This window comes from Neolamprologus brichardi, chromosome 3 (assembly GCF_056152115.1).
Source record: "Neolamprologus brichardi isolate AB-2024 chromosome 3, ASM5615211v1, whole genome shotgun sequence".
Taxonomy (NCBI): Eukaryota; Metazoa; Chordata; class Actinopteri; order Cichliformes; family Cichlidae; genus Neolamprologus; species Neolamprologus brichardi.
This window is the reverse complement of record NC_142106.1, coordinates 55,906,388-55,923,541: the sequence shown is the minus strand read 5'-3', so window position 1 is coordinate 55,923,541 and position 17,154 is coordinate 55,906,388. Positions and strand designations below refer to the sequence as shown.

The window sequence follows — 17,154 nt, the reverse complement described above, 5'->3', positions numbered from 1 at the left end:
GGCTCGTTATTCGTTACTTCGTGTGGTGGCTATCGCAGAGCTTCCACAGATTCAATAACATTAGCAAGTGGTGGAAGCCAGCAGGTGGATGAAGGAAAAGGGAGGCAAGAGGAGAGACCCGAAGCGGCCGCTGGTCCGAGAGTGTCAGGTGAACTGAACTTCAGGTAAGAAGTTATACCCTGCAGTCCATCTGGGACAGATATGAACCAAGTTTAGGTGGAGTTTATTTTCGTTATGCTGACTTTTTCGTATTGCGTGCTAGCTAGCATGACGGAGTTTCTATACAGCTGGGTGGGTGAGCTGAAAAGGAACACAGTTTGTCCTGGACTTCAGCTACAATGAAAAAGACACAAAGCTGGAGTTATTCTGTGTTTACGCTGCACAGCTGCCTCTTCTTCTTTCATCCTCTCACCCCCCCTCTTCTGTTTCTACTTCAATCATGAAACTGATCAATGATCAGCTGATCGGCTTTTCTCTCTTGTTTATTTATCGCCCACTTTGCGCCAAAAAGAGGAAACCAGCGGATGTCACAGTAAACAACAGCAGCACTTTTAAGCTTGATCAGCTGTTGTTAGAATTTATTTAATATTAATTAAGTATCAGCTGATGTTTGCTGGAGCCACAGCTGTAAACCTGCTGGTCATGATATCGGTTTGAATATGTGGTGAGAGGGAAACATGAAGATGAAACCAGGAGATGACAGTTGGTAACTGTGCAGGGGCGGGTCTAGCAAAGTGTTGCCAGGGTTCCATGTAGGGCATTAAAAGGGAAAGGGGGGCACAAGGAAATACTTTTCTTATTCTCATTTAAAATGTCTCACTTTTAAAAAAATAATTATCTGAGTCTTACAACAAACGTTGATAGATTGATACATATATACCATCAGAACAGTGTACATCACTGTCACAACAGTGTTTATTTTCATTCAAAGGCTTTATGATTTTTCCTATAATGGTGGGCCGGTCTCTAGCCAAAATGCCCGGGACGATTTTTTTTGTCCCAGTCCAGCCCTGTATGCAGCTCATCTGCAGTCTGGTGTTGCCTACATCTTCATATTCAGAAGGCAGAATTTCCGAGTTCTGAGTACAATCGAAAACACCATGACTGCAGTTTTTGTGTTGGATGTAAAAAGCAGGCTAGGATAGAATCAGGCGTGGGATTTCTCTCGTGGAAATGTGCACATTATTTTTTCCTTTCTATTGGTAGGTGGCACAGTGCACTTGTGGCAAGTAAGCAAGCTAGAAGACTGGCAATCTTGCTGGGTATCCAGTTACGGAAGCAACACATTAACAAGAGAATTCTGAGTAAAACCAAAGTTACTTTCCCTAGTAACTAGTTACTCTGAAAGTAACGAGTAACTTGAAGTAACTGAGTTACTTTTGAAAGAAGTAACTAGAAATGTAACTAAGTTACTAATTTAAAGTAACTTACCCAACACTGGTCATTATTAGAAACATTATCAGCCACAGGCTGAATGGATTAAATGGAGTAAACTGATACTGGTCCCACCATGACCTCTGACCTTTGACCTGCATCTACAGCACTGAGCCCTGACAGTGAGCAGCACTTGTTTCTTCAGCAGGATGTTTCCCTCCCTGCTGCAGACGGTGCAGGTGGAGATGTTTGTGTCTCCATCTGTGGGTATTTCAGGGTCAGACTGAGGTCTCCAGGTTACAGCAGCTTTCTCTTCATCTTCGTTGGGTCTCTGTAAAACTTGTGTGTCTCAGTTTGTTGCTGATGTGTTCCTGACTCGTTCTTTGGTAACTAGTCTGCAGCGTCCTGTAAAGTGCTAAAGACATGTTGGATGAAGAGCAGAAGAACAGACAGACTGAGCCTCCACAGTCGGCCATGTCTCACACGCTTCGTTTCTTTGGGCCTCAGCATCAGCAACGTGTCTGCGGAGGATGTAGGTTTGAGTGACCACAACTGTGTCTTTGTTGACCTTCACTTGAGGACATGCCATTGGATAAATGAGTCTATTTGAAACTTCAGAAACAAAACTCATATCAGAAAATGGTTTTGTTTGACAAAATCAGCTGTTGCATCTCGAGCTCCTTCACCTATAAATGTGTGCTCTAAAGCAGAGAGCAACAAAAGTCTGATTTTCTGTAGATAAGATCAAAGAAATCAATGACAACCCCCCAGAGCGTTCTTGTTGTGGCAGCTCACTGCTGCTCTACTTTTACACCTGTGACATTTGATGATAATTAGCCGTCTTCAGCTCCCTCAGATATTCTCCCCACAAAGCTTTTTGCCTTGTAAACCTTTTTAACACTTTTCTTCAGACTGGACTGTTCCAGCTTTTTCAAACATGCCATTGTGGAACCAAAGCTCAGCAAACCCAGCTTAGATCCAACATTACATCAACATTATAGATCAGTTTCTCCTTCATGTCAAAGGTTGTTGAGAAGCCGGTTGCTGCCCACCTCACAGTCTGCTTGAAGAAACACGACAGGATATTGGAGACCCATAGAAAACATGGATAATATTATTTGAAGACATCTGTAGCACTGCCTCAGTTCTGGATGTTTCCACAGACTCCTCTGTGCACCTAAAGAAAAGGTCAAAGGTCAGCAGCACTGTATTTGGGACAATTCTTCATTTACAAACGACAGTCGCACAAACTATACAGTTATTTTCCTCCAATTAGGACTTTTCACTTGCAGAAATGGTCCTGTGTGATTTCTAGGTTGTGATATGAAAAACTAGTTCCTAATGGCAGCGATTCACTCAGTAAACATGTGTTTCCTTCACCAACCTCACACACAGATCCAATAAGATCAGGAAGTGGGCAGTATAGTACAATATGTGTTATTTTGTACTGTACTGCCCAAACTAAAGATCTGCTGAAGTGTTGGAAATGATTCAGATGTTTATTTTGGACGATACAGCAGAAGATCAGACATGAAAATGGAGATAACACAGAAGACCTGCAGCAAAGGGTCAGAGGTCAGACTGGGCCACTGGATTCAACAATGAGCCAATGATCATCAAGTAGTGACGTTCTGACATTTATCACACAGTCAGAACAAATGTCTGCTGATGACTTCATCTCATGAAACGACTGATAGATGTCAATTCATTGATCAGCTGAGCTGCTGCTGCTGATCTTCATCATGCACAGAAACATTTAGCTTGTTTCAATCAGTAAATAACTCCCACTACTCTCAGTTTGAACTGTTCCCACTCAAAATGCTGTGAGAACAATGATGATTGTAGAACTTCACAAACATCACGTGTTGTTTTCCACATGTAAGATCAGCAAACATACAGAAACTTCCTGTTGCCACACACGGCCTCTAAAATCTCTTCCACGGTTTCTGTCTGAAGTCCACTCTCTGTGTCGGATCCACAGGAAACAACAAGATCTTATTAACATGGTTTTCAATGTGTCTCCTTTTAAAAAGTCCAACCAATGAACAAATGTGTGTATTTGTGGAGGCCGAACAAAAGCATGACACATTTCTCTGTTTCTATAAACTGGTGTCAAACACAAATATGAAGAGTTTCATTGACAGACTCCAAAATGCCCCCGCAGTGAATCAAAGGGAAATCCTACAGTGTGGCCAGAGAATCTTAATGGCTCCAACATCAACACATCCACATTGTTGGATCCAATTCTACCTCACAGAGTTACTAAGACACACCCTCTGCCAGCATTACAACAGCTCCACCTGCTTCACCTGCCTCCTCAGCATCTGTACACCTGAAGAGAAAAGAAAGGCTCCAAAAGCTCAAATCTACAAAGGATTCATGACGTTTCATCCAACAATAACATGTTTGGCTTCCACAGTGTGCTGTTAGACACCACTGTACCTCTGCCATTTCAAAAAGAGCAGCTTTCTAACATTTTGGCTCCAAACACTTTGTGTTTAAGTTCCTAATCTTTGTTTTCTTTGTGAAGCCGACAACATCTGGAGCTTTTTGACTCATAGAAACATCATTTTGTTCTTTAGATGACAGCAGATTGGGACTGAATAATCAATCACTATCAAACCAATAAAGACAAAAATGCTGATTTTACAGGAACTTTGTTGGAGAAGCTGTAAAGACATGAAACTGGTGGAGATCCCAAACCAGTTGATGGTGCTGATTATTCCAAATAAAGCTGTTTTCCATTTGAGATGAAATGACTTTCTGTCCTGATATATAATAAAGATGTTAGTTGTTTTTGAGCCCCTGTATTAAAAGTAGATCCAGTTTAAAGTCAGCTTGAGTTTGATGTCTTTATATCAAAGCTACTCATGATGTTGAGCTGCTGATGGAATAAAAACAGTGAAAAATCTCCCTCAATATAAAAGCATGTAGTCCAGACTTAAATGTAGCCTATTGTTAGCTGAGGTCCACACACAGTGTTTGACAGTGTAAACTGTGTGAAAGGGCTGCTGGTGGAGCTCACTAGGATGAGCAGATGACCATGTGCCACGAGGTGGAGAGCAGATGGCCTGGTTTGATTCTGACCCGGGCCACGTCCCCTTTCTCTCTCCTTCTGCTTTGCTGTCACTTATCTTCACTGCTCTGTCCAACAAAGATGAAAAAGGCCCCAAATCAAAGAAATCTGCCTGCAGCCTCTGAAATGTCTTCCGTTTCCTTCCAGAGGCCGACAGCTTTTTCACCGTCAGCCCATCAGACAGTCCAGTAGCATTTATGAGCATTTATTTTGAAGAGACTGCTATGGTGGCCTCCCATGACCCCCAGCCTCATCTACACTGAGGTGCAGTGGCAAAGACACGAGGGGGGATCTAATAAACTAAACAGAACACTCTGGGAACCATAGAAGAAATCCTTAAAATAACAAATGAATTTAACATAATACAAAAAGAAAACTGGGAACACTGAGTGAAAGTGACCCAGGACTATGACACTCTCAGCTCGTCCTTGTTCCCAGACCTGAAGATCCTCTTCTTTCATTCAGCAGCAGCTTCAGGTCTCTGATGGTCCAGGGCTTGTTGTTGGGAAACAGCCCTGCTGGGATGATGGTGTCCTCACAGAAAAAGTCAGTGATGCTGTTGATCTCCATCACAGAGCACGTCCCAGTCTGCAGTCTGATGCTGTGTCCCAATTCGGGGTATGCACGCTTGAAGTACGCACACTACGCGTACTACGTACGGTGCGTACTATAAGTACGAGAAGTGCGGAAGTGAGAGGCTTGTGAAATGGGACGGTATATGCTTCGTCGCGCTGTTCAGGTTGCCTAGCAACCATGATACTAACCGCGAGACACGCTACATACAGCTTTGTTTGACAGAAATGAAGCAGAAAATTGTTTTGTTGGTCAATCATTTTTGTCATGACATCACTTTGATTAGTTGAGTATCTGAGTCTGAAACCACCGGACTGTAAAACATGATTCAAGGGCTTCATTTCTGTACTGAACAGTCATTTAAGATTAACTAGTAAATAATAATTAGTTAATGTTGTTCATGAGACTAAAGTCATCTAACTATGGTAATGTAAATATAATATAGCCAATATTATAGTATTGTCAGATTATTATGATATATATATATATATATATATATATATATATATATATATATATATATATATATAATCTATATCACTGACTGTCAGCTTGTTGTGTTTGTGGATATATGACTGACTTTAATTATCCATAAAATCATCAGATTCTCTGTAAGATTAAGGTCGACTATATGTATATTTAGAAGTAGAGGCTTTAAAACCAAGTTAATGCTGAAAGTACAAACATCACTAGTGTCACATAACTTTGCCGACATGTGGCCAACAGCAATGTTTTAATGTTCTTCGTTATTAAACATTCGCACATGAATAAGTGACGTCATATTCAGTACTTACTTTTGACAGTTCACTTTTCGGCCGCTCCCTTCTGCCGTATTTTGCGGCAAAATTATCCACACCCACCGCCGCACTATGAATTGTGGGATATATGGGACCACGAAGCGTGCACCGGACCACGCTTGATATTTGGGGAAATCCACGGCGCATTTGGAGTATGCATTTCAAGTACACTTCGAATTGGGACAGCCGTCGTCGCGTGGCGGTGACGTAACCGCACTTAAAATGCGTACTTCAAGCGTGCATACCCCGAATTGGGACACAGCATCAGTCATGCAGGCCCTCGCTGGCTTCCTGACTCCACCCAGTCAACAACAGGAAGTGTTTGAAGTGCAGGAACAAACTGAGGCTGTGGTCAAACAGGAGTTTTTATCTCCTCGCTCTGACTCTCACTGCGGCCCCGCTGCTGTGTCAACATTTGTTTGTGCTAAACAATGATGGAAAGTGTTATAAATGACTTGTTGGCCTCTGATCTGTCACAAACAGCTGAAACGTGTCTCTCATGAGTCACATGAAGGTTTTTGACAGAAAGGACAAAAAGTAGCTGCAGTCAGTTTGTGTCATTTTTATATTTATTCATCTGGGAGAAAAATCTGAGGGACATTAAAATGTGTTTTTCAACAGAGACAAGAACATAAATATAACAGAACAGGTAAATGAACATATTTCAAGTAAACAGCTGGACTGATCAGGTCCAAACACAGTGATAAACTTGTCAAACAGCTGTCATATCTTTATATATAAGCTCTTTATAAATCCTGTTCACTGCAGTCTGTTTACTAATAATGTCAAACTGTTAGAAACACAGAAACATCAGAATCGTCTTTGTTCACATAAACCTGTCTGGGATCCTTTGTTGTTCTTTTGACGCAGAGTTACATTATAAATATAAAGAGTTATTTCAGAGTCTCATCAGTTTTCCTACATGTCTTTATTGAACACATCAGCAGGGCTGAAGCTCTCATGTTAAACACACACTGATCTATGGACACGTTCATGTGTTTCTAACAGAACCAGGCTGTTATCAGCCCTGCACTAACATTATGTCACACACACTGAATGTAACAGTGACAGTTTACATCATCACACAATCAGCTGTGATTGTTTCACTGTCATCAAACTAGTCAACAGGAAGTAGAATCAATAGAAACCAATCCTTTACTGACAGCATGTCTGATGGAAATAAGTGCAGATTATGTATGAAGTATAACTGCACACAGTAACTGTATTACAATAAGGACTTAACAGCGCCCTCTGCTGGAGTGTTTCAGTACTGCGTTAACTAGAATACACCACCTCCTCCTCCTCACACCACCTGCTACAGCTCTACTCTTCTATGACTACAGTCATCCACAGCACTGATGTGAGGTCACATGGTTCATATGTAAGGAGCACAGAGACGTCCTAGCAGCTGACCTCAGGTCAGTTTAATGACTGTGAGCAGCAGCTGTGTTATTGTCACTGTGACAGGGAGACACTCTCAGACACAGCGCTCATGTCAGCTTGTTCTCATGCAGGAGGATCAGGAGCTCCATGTTTGTCTTTCTGTTTGAATCATGATGTGTTTGTGCCATCAGAGTCTGTCATGAGTACTCAGGGTTTCACAGCAGCTCTTCTGAATGCTGACGAGGACTCCAACCTCAGGTTTCACCTCTCTGAGGTTCTGATGCCTGTGAACACTCGTGTTTCTTCTCTGGGCTCATCTGGACATGGGATGGGAGCTTCCATCATGGGAGCTTCCATCTTTAAAGGACTGAAGAAGTTTACAAATAATCATTTAGAAGAGTTTCAAACATCAACTGATTGAATCCATGAATCTGAAAACATGTTTGTGAGTGAAAGAGACAGACATGTACAGACTGAACTATCTGTTCAACAGTCAGAGTGTTTCTCTAACAGGAGACACTCTTTACACCCCACTCAGCACAGGGACACTGAGGAACCAGGAGACCAGAACCTAAACCCAGGATAAAGAGTTTGAGTGAATGTGGTGTTGAAGGTGTGGAGGTGGATCAGGGTGTCAGAGAAGACTCTGTAGAAGGACAGAGTGCCAGCAGGACAGTCCACATACACTGCTGCTCTGTTAGAGACAGAGGAGGAGGAGGAGGAGGAGGAGGAGGAGATGGGTGTTTCTCTGTTATTGTGCCACACAGAGGAATAATGATCAGAGCAGAAAAGACTCCAGGACTGATCATTTCTACCAAACACACACTCATCACTCCTTCCTTTCCTTTTGATTCCTCTGTAACTCACTGATATCCAAGCCCTCCTCGTCCACTCGACCTCCCAGTAACAGCGACCAGTCAGACCATCTCTACACAGCAGCTGAGGACAAACATCAAATCTGTCTGGATGATCAGGATATGACTGAACCTCCTCCACATGTGTCACCTTCCTGTTGTTGTCAGACAATTGGAGGTTTGTGTTCACTGTGTTTTTGTCGATTGTGAGTTGACAGGAATCTGATGGAGAGAACAAACACAATCCAGCTGCAGTTATTGATCCATCATCTGTTCATTGATTGACACTTTGATGATGACTCCTGACATGATGAAGATGGTTGAATGTGTGCTGCTTTGTTTTCATGAATCCCATTAAAAACACACTTACACTTCCTCAGACCTGGTCTCAACCATCGGACTCCAGCAGGCTCCACCCTGAAAGGAGGAGGGGGGTCAGAGCAGCACAGTCAGCATGCACACATGGACATTACATGGCTCTCATACACATGAAGAAAAGGAACACCCCACCTTGTGTCATCAGTTTAATTGATGGCCCTAGCCCTGACCTTTTGACCTTACTGGAAGTACTCCGGAAGTGCCTAATCAATTCCATATGTGTGACTAATCACATCCGGTGGGAAAAAAAGGAGGGGTGATTCCTGGGGGGGTCCTGAGGCATGGAGAGCTCAGGGGTGTGACGCAGCAGATTTCTGTTGAGTCAGTGCTGTATAGAGAGACAGAGTGGCAGTTAGTTTTGTGGGAGAAACATTTCATCATTCATCCAGGTGACTCCTTCAATCTCGGCTGACTGCAGGTTTCAATCTTATAAACAGTACATTTACACAATGACTGAAACCAGCCCACTGAAGGAACAATGGGCTGGGAGGTCAGTTCCTTAATCTTAATTATGAAAATTCTCATGACCATTGATCAACAACCACTGACCAAAACCCACTGATCAAAGACCATTAATCAATGGCCATGAGTTCCATTCACAGAGAGTTGGGGAATGGCTGCAATCACAGCATTGTGAGATGGTGACAGATGTACCCTTAGGCCCCCTCCTCGATTCAGATATGGTCTTTCCCTTTTCACGTAAATGGCCTCCTTGACTCTGCCCTCAAACCAGCGTTCCTCCCTGTCCAGGATGTGTACATCCTCATCATTGAAAGATTGTCCACTGGCCTGTAGGTGTAAACAGACTGCAGAGGAATGCAGGAACCCCTCCCTCTCTGATCTGCTAGCTAACAGCAGCCTAATGTCACTAAGCTAATTGTATTGCTGTGGATGATTAGCAGCAAAACATATTTTGTGCAACAACAATCACTCTCAGTTTAACTATAAGCTATATTTGAAGTGTTGTCAGGGCTAGAGTCAATGTGGAACAGCTCTTAGGGCCATTAGCAGTGTTAACTGCTCTGATTAGCACAGTTCGTGGCTAATACTAATTTGATGTGAATTAGCATTATCTGATAACGCTAACAACATTTTCCCTTCCTTTTTTACTATGTCCATAGGTAACGCTTATACCCTTTTCCCTTGTGTTATTACAATGTGAGGAACTAATGCTAAGTAGGCTGTCAGTCTGCCCCAGGGCAGCTGTGGCTACAACTGTAGCTTGCCTTCACCAGTATATGAGTGTATGAATGTGAGAGTGAATGAATAGTGGTATTGTAAAGCGCTTTGAGGGGTCCCGAAAAGCGCTATATAAATGCAATCCATTATTATTATTATTAGGCTGCCGTTAGTAGCTAATGCTAATACTGTTATCCCTTGGTTTATAAAAATTTGAGCAGCTAATGCTAAGTAGGCTGCCATTAGCACTCACAGTTTAAGCAGCTCTCTGTGTCCCTCTTTGACTTATGGAGAGAAATTTGTCTCCAAAGAGCTGCTGATGTGTCCGATATGATCCACAAGTTTAAACCAGGATTATAAATGTGTGCAGTGATGTGTGTGAAACCTCTGAGGACTCACATGTGTGTGCTTCCACTCACACACACATATGAAGCACTGTGACCTCACACACAACTATTTTACACATGTGTACATCCAACCTGAATACATCCTGATCATTTATACCCAGTTTATTAAGTTCAGCTTCACCTGAACATCAGTGATGAAGCTCCTCTGACTCCATCACAGCTCACAGCTGTTGGAATGACTGAAGCACACAAGGTTCAGAGGTTTTACAGTTCAAGTCCAGTGAGAACAGCTGAGTGACGACCCCTCAGGTGACCTTTGTGTGCTCGTCCTTCATCACCTCAGTGTGCTATTTACGACACAGTCAGCTGATCTGTACGCTGCTGTGAAATCAGAGGACACTTCCTGTCAGATCAGACATCTGTGTCTGTGTGAGCAGCTGCAGAGTCTCACATGTTCTGAGCTTCTTCATGTGTCGGTGATGATCAGCTGTGACGGGACACACAAACACACTCTTTAGGGGCTAACAGAGCACAGACTTGTCCACAGAGAGTTTCGGTGATGTGATTTTACAATTCTGTCATTAACCTCTGGTTATATGAACCTGTGAAGGGCTATCAGCAGGTAATGTCTCAGGTCACAGCCCACTTGTGTACTAGTATGAGCGCTGCTTCAGCCTGAAAGACAGCCAGTGTGCAGTCGTGGTGTGTTCATGGGATATCAGACAATCCTGCGTTCATGGACAGAAGTAAAAGTGTGTTTAGTCTTGGTTACAGGTCCTCTGGTGTTCATACAGAGCAGGATGACATACTCGGCTCATTCTGAGAAACTTTAAGTCTGTGTTTCTATGTGTTCCTCATAAAAATAGCTTATAGAAGCTTCCACAAAGATGCAAACATGAGAATGGATCAGTTATTTTTGATTAACAGACACGATTTATTTTTCACTTTGCACTCTTTGCTGGAACACCTGGGAGGAAACCTCAGTTTAAAGTCTGCTGAAAGGAGCCTTGATGTTTCAGGAACAGTTTTGTTAGCGTTTCAGAGGAAATGAGTGACTTATATGAATGTTAGGGTTCACTGTATGTGGCTGAATGTGATGAACATGTGATTTTAGCATGCTAGCATGTTCTGCTGTGGATGGTTTTCCTGGGACATGACAATGTTCTCGTGATGTTTATCAGATATTTAAACAGAGTTCATCATGAGAACCCTGGTAAAGTGTAAGAATATTCTGCTGGTGTGTTTGTGCATCATCAACAGCACAAATCTGCAGGTGACTAAAGCTTGTACTGACCTGAAATCAGCTGAGGAGGAAAATCATGTTTACTGCTGTATGATAATGCAACAAACAGACAAAACACATCTGTACGCCATCGTTACCTCCTCAGTAATGAGAGCTACGGGCTGAGGGGGGTTTATTAAAAAAGAACTAAACTCAGAGAGAGGAGCAGAAATCCTCCAGGAACTAAAACATCCTGAGGAAGATGAACCAAGCTTCCCTCTGCTGTCAGCAGCTAGCAGCTAAAGACCACACCCAGCTAACACAAGCTGAACACTGTGTTAGAGAGCAGCTGGTGCTCAGGTGGTGTTAACACTGAAGTCTGACCTCACCTACGCCCAGGTGTTCCTCAAACAGAAGAACAAAGCAGCTGAGACCACAGGTAACCATGGTGACCACACCTGGAAGGATTTTATTAATCACCACATTGAAGTTAACGACTTCCCATGACAAGCGTGTGATCTCCGTGAGGCTGGTCTGTATGTGCTGGATCTGACAGCACACCTGCAGTCATGTGTTTTCAGGTCTTTGTGTTCAGCCCTGGGTCCACACAGACTCCACTGTAGAAGTGTCACTCACAAGCTCACAGCTGCTTAACAAGAGGCACATATCTGCCTCTGAGAGAGGTCTTTATTGTCATTGTTGGACAATGATGAACAATGTGATGGACCGAGTTGAAAAACAGGAGGAGTCCCAGGAATTATTAGAAAAATAAAGTTTTTATTTATTTAATGCCAAAAAATTATATTTACAAAAGTAATAAATGTTGAGCTCATAAAAGAGGTCAAAGAAACAAAACTGAACTCAGGCAAAGACTGCAAACTTAACCAAATGACTGCCCAAACATACATAATTGACCTAAACATGAAATGGCATACAAGGGAATATATAATGGCTGATCCGACCATTATGACACATGAGGGGTGACAAACAAAACAAAATCATAAATCACAAAATGATGCAGTACAATCTAGTTTGTTAATAAACTAAACACCAAAGAAGAAAATCAAAACCCATTAAACCCTAAACTCAAATATTTAATTAAATACAAATACTTTGTTTTTAAATTAAAGAAAACACACATTCTCCCCTTCAGCAGGAAGTGGTGGTGTGGTCCAATAATCTTCCTTTGCATTTAATGGTTTCAAACCCTGGCTACCATCTTTTGTCCAGCAACTCCCAGGGATGATGGCAGGTAAGAAATAAAAAGACAAAGGTTAGTCAAAAATCAAAGAAATGAAGTAGTATGAATACATAAGTAAACTAAATGTGCGCGCTTACAAATAGAACAAATGTATCCAAACCAATCAATAAAGTTATTGGTAACTAAAATTTATTACTATGTTCAAATGAAGAATGAAAATACAAAAGTTACCGACTTTAGAGTGTGGCCACGGGTTTGGCCATCACACACAACAAAGAAAACTTTATCAGCTGTGGATGTGAAACAAAGACACAAAAATATAAATACAGATGAACAAAGATCCTTCACTCCACCTGCTCACTTTATCACACCTCAGTCTGGCCCCACCCACATTCTTGGGCATGGTAGTGACATCATCACTGTTGTTAGATTTGTATTGTTGTCATTTATGCTTAGAAATATCTACTCATATATGCTTAGAGTTGTATAATCACAGTGGCACGCCACTGCAACCCCCTCCGGGCTCTGCTCCATAGCTTACTTGGTGACCTCTCGTTTGGTGCTCTACTCAGCTCTTCCCAGGAGGGTGGCACGGTTCCCCCCCTTTTGGTGGTCCTCCTCAGGTCCTCGTACTCTGGGGCCTCTGGATATCTGGGGCCTGGATCTCCTCCATACCTGCTTCATACCCTGGGGGACGGGGCTATGGCTCCCCACACTCCATAGCAGATTGATACATGGAGAAACCTTTGGAATACAAGCATGCTGATCCACACAGGTGTGCACACAGGTGTACACACGGGTGTTCACAGACGCGGACTACACCTTTCTTGGCTGCTGCCTCAAAGCACATTGTGCGCTGTCTTGCGTGCTGCACAATATCGTTTAATATTTAGTATCTACTGTTATCTACTGCTAGCTAGTTTATTGCGATGGTGCTGTTTTTTTATTATGTTGCTCTTTTTTTGTTTGCTTTCTCTTCTGTTTTTTTTTCTCCATACAGGTGATCCAGGTTTTGTTTGTTTGTTTGTTTTTCTTTCTTTCTTCCCCCCTTTTTCACCGTCTCTTCTCCCCTCTGGTTTTCTTTCTCTCCCTCTCTTTCTTTCATTCTTTCTCCCTGTCCTATCCCCCAGTCATGTCTGTCTCGTTTGTAGCAACCGAAAATAAAATAAATACATAATTATAATAAAGATCAATCAAATGGACCAATATGGCAAGGCCATGATGATCCACTTGGTAAAATAAATCCACTTGGCATCTTTCTTGGCCTTAAGACAACAATTCTGATGGCTAAAGATCCAAACGGGACACTTAAAAAAAGAAAAAAAAAAGAGTTGTATAATCAATGTCATGTTGGTAGAGGGTTGATCCTTAGGAGTCTGCAAAGACTTTGTGTGCATTCCAGAGTGTTCTGGTATTCACACCCACATCCTGGGAGCATGGGAGAGGTCGTACCTTCTCCTATTGTTGGACGAGAGCAACTGGGTTCAAGCGAAGGAACAGTGTTTGTCCAGTTCTCTCCCGTGCACGAGAAACATAAAGAACTTTTAAGCTAATGATATTATATAAGAGCAGAAGCATGCTGGTGCAATAAGCTGTACGTTTTACGTCCAATGGATGATGATATGATTAGTCAACTAATCAAAAAAATAATTGATGACTAGTCAACTATCAAAATAATCGTTTTTGGCAGCCCTAACTGACATCTTGGATCAGTGTATTTCTCTTCACATTCATTTGCTCCTGTTTCATTTTTAGCCTTGTACTAGCCAGCTCGCTTCGCTTAAAGTGCTCCACTAGCTGCACCTAGTGCTCTGCTGATGGTGGTTTCTTTGAGAGCAGTATTGACTACGAGCTGGAGTGTGTGTCCAGCACAGCGGATAGAGGCCCATCCATGTTTTTCTTCAAGCAGTCGCATTGCTGCCACCATATTGGAACCACTGTCATGTACTACTGCTTTTATTTTGGCAGGCAAGATGTCAAACTTTGTTAGCACCTCTTCCATCCATGTCACTATATTGGCACCAGTATGCCTCTCCTCAAGAGGCATGGTGTAAAGGATGAAGCTCTTCATCTTCCAATCTTCACTCAGGAAATGGCAAGACACACCAAGGTAGGCCTCTGCACGACTGGTCCAGTCAGGGTGAAAAAACCTTTGACACCACCAAGGGTCTGCTTTACCTAAAGATATGAGATGATTTGGAACAATAGTAAGCATTAGGGAAATATATTACAGTATATTTTTTTCATTATTAATAATGCTTGTCAGTTTATGCAACAAGATTTAAATTTACCAATTGAATAATTCAGTTACATCAAATACAGTAACGCATGTTAAACAATAAACATTCAACATATTAAAAAACAAAAAAACAAAAAACAACAACTTTACACTACTGTACATGCTTTAACCAAGATGAATTTATTGGTTGCTCAGTCAGCAAGCTCTTAATATTATCTCATCATGAAATGTATTAACTTCTAATACAAATTGCTATTTTGTGTTTGTGGTGTGAGAGAGTGGAGTGAAAGAGAGACTAACCTTCTTAAAGGTAGCATCATATTTCTTTTCCACCAATTTGGTGAAGTGGGATCGGCCTGGTAGGTAGTTATCATGGTAATCTGGGTTGAACTGCTTGATCATCTCTTTGAAACCTTGATCATCAACCATAGACAGGAGTCTCATGTCCGTCACCAACATGTTCAAGATTGATTCAGTCAGGACATCTGCTTGCCGAGGTTTACATGTTGATGGCTTGGTGACAATGTCGTCCATTAAAGACGAACATATTTTTTTAGCAGTCCTGTAACATAACGTTTACAGCTATCAATATAAGTAGTGCTCTCAGCGTTAATCTCGTCAATACAACGTTAACGCGGCAAATCCCAGTTAGCTCAATAATGCTGTGTGAGGGCTGCACGGGGCTCACTAACGGGGATCTGCCGCAATAATGCGGTTATGGCGTTAACGTCATATTAATGAGATTAACGCTGACAGCACTAATAATAAGTAATAAGTAGCTCGCTGTTTACGCTAATGTTAGCAGCTAACTAGCCAATTATCTTACCGAGACGACTGTACCACTTCGTCGTCGGATGCCACGACATGCTTCCTTTTCAGATGCTCGTGCATCGCCGTCATACTGTCATGGAAGGCAAGTTCCATTTTGCAGATTTTGCATTGGACCTTCTTTTCTTTTCATTTGTCAAAATGCTCCCAGACTTTTGAGTTCCATTGCCGAGTAGCCATGATAACGGAGACAGCTTCTGTACACCGTTATAATCGTGCCACAAAACCAACCAATCACAGACTTGGATGCAAAAATTCTGATTGGCTGTTTTGGTCTCCAATCAGCTTGCTAGCTACTATAGCTAAGCCCAGGCAAATATCCCAGAATGCATTTCATCCACAACTTAAATTGAGGCAGTGGTGGAGGAACGCAGAGTTTGAAATATACATATTTCTTTCTGGGTCACAAAAAAAACTGATATTTCCAGGATAGATTGTTGCTGTTAGGACATCACATATTTGCAAAAGTGCTCTAACATTTTCAAAGATGCCTGTTACCCACCAGCTGACCTCACAGCTGGACTGACCATTGGGCATACTGGGCATTTGACACAAAGCTGGAGTTATTCTTTCTTTGCTGCACAGCTGCCTCTTCTCTCCTCCTCTCCCCCTCCCTCTCCTGTTGCCACTTCAATCATGAAACTGATCAATGATCAGCTGATCGGCTTTTCTGTCACAAGTCCTGTCGGTCTTGTTTGTTTATCACCCACTTTGCGCCAAAAAGAGGAAACAAGCAGATGTCACAATGAACAACAGCAGCGTTTAAGCTTGATCAGCTGTTGTTAGAATTTATTTAATATATTTCAGTATCCACTGATGTTTGCTGGAGCCACAGCTGTAAAAGCTGCTGGTCATGATATCGGGTTGGATATGTGGTGAGAGGGAAACATGAAGATGAAACCAGGAGATGTCCTTAAGTGGTCATCTGGTGTAAACTGTATAGAAATCATACATATATACCAACGAGACAGTGTACATCACTGTCACAACAGTGTTTGTGAAGCAGTATGTTTAAGATACATTGACAGTCTCATGACGACATGAGACGCAAATCAAGTCAATCAGACGAATGTAACATATGTGTTAAATACTTTTGAATTTCACCCAAAACACCCTTCTTTTTTTTTAAAATTAAATTTGTCATTTTGCATCTCACTCTCCTACCTGTGTGATCTGAGTCTGTGTGCGTTCGTGTGTGTGTGCGCTGCGTGGTGACGTAGGCGCGTGCATGTGTGCCCCGGGCACAGCTCCTTTCAGCATGGCCGGAGGTAAGTCACTGCCACGTTGCTCTCTGCGAATTAAAGTTTGTTCAGACCCCAAGCTGCAATGTGAATACAGCCGAACCGCCGCGTTTTTGTTTGTCGTTAAGAGACTCGTTCGGGATAAGTTTTGTGGAGGACAGAGTTTGCTAATATACGTTTTTAATGAGTTTTAGCCGAGAACGCAGCTAAAATGTGTTGTGGGATTTCTCTTTAGTGTATTGTCCTTTAATGTATTGTCTTGCTTTCATGTTACCTCGTTTAGTATGGGTGGTGGGATTTCTCTTTAATGTATTGTCCTGATGAAATGCTTTCATGTCACTTAGTTTAGTATGTCTGGTTCACACCTTATTCACGCTGGGAAACAGACAGTGAGAAACTGGTGAATGTCTCCCAGGATGGGGAAGCTCACACAGGAAGGCTTGACCCCAGAGTGGGGGAGAT

The 17,154-nt window shown here is 42.2% G+C and overlaps 1 protein-coding gene across 1 annotated transcript; it reads right to left on the bottom strand.

Annotated features, from left to right (window-relative positions):
• Positions 1–7,594: 7,594 nt before the first annotated feature.
• Positions 7,595–15,523, bottom strand: LOC148105913 (stonustoxin subunit beta-like). Its single transcript, XM_087838416.1, has 3 exons — positions 15,450–15,523; positions 8,428–8,474; positions 7,595–8,279 (listed from the first exon to the last, which is right to left on the bottom strand). Exons 1-3 carry the CDS (start codon positions 15,521–15,523, stop codon positions 7,738–7,740), a joined length of 663 nt encoding a protein of 220 aa, XP_087694542.1. The 3' UTR covers positions 7,595–7,737.
• Between the last annotated feature and the right edge of the window lie 1,631 nt (positions 15,524–17,154).